At 45.9% G+C, this 2,035-nt stretch overlaps 1 protein-coding gene across 1 annotated transcript; it reads left to right on the forward strand.

The window, feature by feature from the left end:
- c2cd4a (C2 calcium dependent domain containing 4A) lies at positions 1–1,765 on the forward strand. The gene is made up of 2 exons (XM_051381844.1): positions 1–162; positions 289–1,765. Exon 2 carries the CDS (start codon positions 316–318, stop codon positions 1,666–1,668), a length of 1,353 nt encoding a protein of 450 aa, XP_051237804.1. The 5' UTR covers positions 1–162; positions 289–315; the 3' UTR covers positions 1,669–1,765.
- Positions 1,766–2,035: the final 270 nt, after the last annotated feature.

A 2,035-nucleotide genomic window follows, 5' to 3' on the forward strand; every position in this document is an offset into this window, starting at 1 on the left:
CTCAAACAGCCACAGATGTGCGGGTCTTGACAAGAGAGAACCTCCATCTGCTGTGAAGAGAGCCTTGGAGATTTCTCACAACAGCCTGAACTTTTAGCTGGATCTATCAGCCCATCCTATTCAGGATAATCTTGTGGATTATTCATATCTTCAGAATATAAGGTAAGTGAACCTTCCTGCAAAGTTAATATTTGCAGATATTATGACCTGATTTTCTTTCTTGTGTGTGTGTGTTTGATTTCAGAACACAATGCGGCAACTTACAATCATATCCTTTTTATTTTACAGCCATTTCTAATTTCTCTCAGTGGACCCATGTGGGTGGTGGAGAAGATCCGTGTGTCAGTGGAGAGATCTAACCTGCCTATTCCATCAGCAGAACTCAGCTTTAAAATTGGCGACATCATGTTTGGAGAAAAAAGTGACAAACTGAAAAGGATTTCCCTTTGTCCTAATGTCATCACCCCTGACAACATCCCAGAGTTCTGCATCCCCCCAACAATCCCATCCATACAGGAGATGAAGAATACGGAGCAGGGCCGAGCTGCTCGCTTTATCAAGGCCCCTCCCTGCGAGAGGGCTAGCCCTGAAATAGAAGTGACACGTCATGAGCCCATCAACCCGCACATTATCCAGGTGGAGAGTGTGGATGAGGGCCCCTATGATGGCTGCAGTGATGAGGAGACCACCAATGCAGATCCCCAGAGCCAGGCTGCCTTATCCCTGCCACATCTGGCCAAAGCTCAGACCTGCTATGGTTTTTGCACTTTACTGGAGAGCCCCCACACCAGGAGGAAGGAGTCGCTCTTCCACTCTGATCCTGGCTCCTCTCCCCTGCTGCTGCCCAGGAGTCGATCCAGCATGTGCTCCAAACTCTCCCCCTCCACCTCGCCCTCCTCTTCTCCATCCTCATTCAGCCTTAACACCCTAACCTCCAGGCTTTCCCCGAGAGGGTACACTCTGAACTGGCAGGCCACTCTGGACAGCGATACTACTTCCTCCACTGAATCCTCTCCTTTCAGTTCACCATTGCTGACCAGGTGCCCTGCCAAGTCTTCCCTCTTCAAAGCACTGAGCCATGAACTGCTGTTGTCAAGGAACATGAGGAAGGCAATGGTGTCCAGGAACAATTCCCTGTCCACCGATGAAGGGAGCTCCACAGACAATAGCCCCAATGTCATGAGGAGGGCATCAGAGGGGTTAGTTGAAGGCCTGCCCAGCAGCTACAGCCTGGCACCGCCAACCATCTTCCCCATGGACTTGACTCTGCACAGAGAGAGGGTAATGAAGGAAAGAATGGTACCCATTGGGAAAGATGGCAGCCTGAGACTCTCAGCAGAGTATTGCCCAGATAACCAAAGACTACGGGTTCGACTGATCAGTGCCGAGGGCCTTTATCCTCTCTCTGTAGACCCCAAGATTATCAACTGCAGCGTTAGCCTCTCTCTGGCTCCTGGAAAAGTCCAGAAGCAACGCAGCACAGTCATCAGAAAGAGCCGTAATCCTATCTTCAATGAGGACTTTTTCTTTGACAGTATCTCAGAGGAAGACCTCAGTCAGCGGTCCCTTCGCTTTAAAGTGGTGAACAAAATGTCCACCCTGAAAAGAGACTATCTCCTGGGTGACTGTGATTTGCCAATTTCTAGCATTGTAACATTACAAACCTAAGTACTTCCTTAAATGTTTATTTATGTATTTGAATGTTTATTATTTTTGTATTGTCCAATTAGATTTTATAATAATTAAATTATGGGAAACACTGAGATTGCTTGTCTTGATTGTAATATCAGAAATTGTATCAATATATATTTTCATAATTCAATGCTCAGGATAAAGTTAATTTCAGAAAAACAAACACACTAGCAAAAAGTTCATCCTCATCTTATAATTGGTTTAAAAAAAAAGTTACTATAATGATTTAGTCTTTTCATTCCTTGGTGTGTTCATGTGGCTGCAGCATCTGCTGGCGTGAGACAACTGCCGTCTCATATTTCTCCTAAGCCTGTTGTTTTCTTCCTGACCTTTCCAATGATTA

The sequence above is a fragment of the Dicentrarchus labrax genome, unplaced genomic scaffold (assembly GCF_905237075.1).
Source record: "Dicentrarchus labrax unplaced genomic scaffold, dlabrax2021, whole genome shotgun sequence".
NCBI classification, from domain to species: Eukaryota; Metazoa; Chordata; class Actinopteri; family Moronidae; genus Dicentrarchus; species Dicentrarchus labrax.

Bases quoted from the DNA above. Each gene is read 5' to 3' on its own strand.
- c2cd4a (XM_051381844.1), top strand. From the start codon at position 316: ATGTGGGTGGTGGAGAAGATCCGTGTGTCAGTGGAGAGATCTAACCTG.